The 1,031-nt window shown below is 55.3% G+C and overlaps 1 protein-coding gene across 13 annotated transcripts in view; it reads left to right on the top strand.

The window, feature by feature from the left end:
- The first annotated feature begins 147 nt into the window (after positions 1-147).
- Positions 148-1,031, top strand: part of TCF7L2 (transcription factor 7 like 2) — a 167,770-nt gene continuing 166,886 nt past the window's right edge. For 11 of the 13 annotated variants that reach the window (XM_057380173.1, XM_057380171.1, XM_057380172.1 and 8 more), the window contains exon 1: positions 383-964. In XM_057380173.1, the coding sequence (XP_057236156.1) occupies positions 776-964 (189 nt within the window). In that variant the 5' untranslated portion in view covers positions 383-775. The other 2 variants (XM_057380170.1, XM_057380169.1) reach the window with 2 other exon arrangements.

Below are 1,031 nucleotides of genomic sequence, written 5' to 3'. Positions count from 1 at the left end.
CGCCCCCGCTGCCCTCCCCTGGCGCTCCCGCTCCCATGCCAAAAAGGATCATTGTTAGTTTCCTACTTCCCCCACCCTCCTCCTCCTCCCCCTCCCGCGCCCCAGACCTGTTTATTTATGCAGACGTCACCGGGGAGCCCCCGCCCTCTCCTGCATCTCATTAAGTGCCTGGTGTGTTTCTCGCTCCCTGTCAATAATCCCGGATCCCAGACTTCTCCGTTCCTCCGGATTTCGATCCCCCTTTTTCTATCTGTCAATCAGCGCCGCCTTTGAACTGAAAAGCTCTCAGTCCAACTTCAACTCACTCAAACCCGAGCGGCACAGGCTCCCCATATCCGCGGCGACTGCCCCCCCGTCACAGCTGACTTCTGGGCTTGGTTTGTTTATTTTTTATTATTATTAATTTTTCCGCGAGTGCGTGCGCGGGTGTGCGTGTGCGCGCAGTGCACGCCGAGCAGCTCCCGGGAAGAAAGAAAGAGAAAATCCCGAAGAAGGAAAGGAAGAAGCCTAAAGTCACTGGTGCAAAGGAGCAAAGAAGAGACATTTCCCTCCCCTCCTCCTCCCTCTTTTCCCCTCCCCAGGAGGAAAGAGAAGGGGAAAAAAAAGAAACTTTCACCTTGGACTCTTCTTTTTTTGGTGCAAACTTTCCCCCCCCCTCCCCTCTTTTCTTTTTCCTTTTTCCCCCCCATTCCCCTCCTTTTTTTTTTTTTTTTCTTTTGTTTTTCCCCTTCCCCTTTTTGCAAAATTGCTGCTGGTGGGGTGAAGCAGGAGGAAAATGCCGCAGCTGAACGGCGGTGGAGGGGACGACCTGGGCGCCAACGATGAACTGATCTCTTTCAAAGACGAAGGGGAGCAGGAGGAGAAGATCTCCGAGAACTCCTCGGCGGAGAGGGATTTAGCTGATGTCAAGTCGTCTCTCGTCAATGAATCAGAAACGAATCAAAACAGCTCCTCCGACTCGGAGGTACGGGGGAAGCCCCCCGCGGGGCCGTTTCGGGGCGGCGGGCGGGCGGGCGGCAGCACCGCCGGAG

This window comes from Malurus melanocephalus, unplaced genomic scaffold, assembly GCF_030028575.1.
Source record: "Malurus melanocephalus ecotype Western Australia unplaced genomic scaffold, MMel_1.1 scaffold_439, whole genome shotgun sequence".
NCBI classification, from domain to species: domain Eukaryota; kingdom Metazoa; phylum Chordata; class Aves; order Passeriformes; family Maluridae; genus Malurus; species Malurus melanocephalus.
This window is presented reverse-complemented; position numbering and strand designations above follow the sequence as displayed.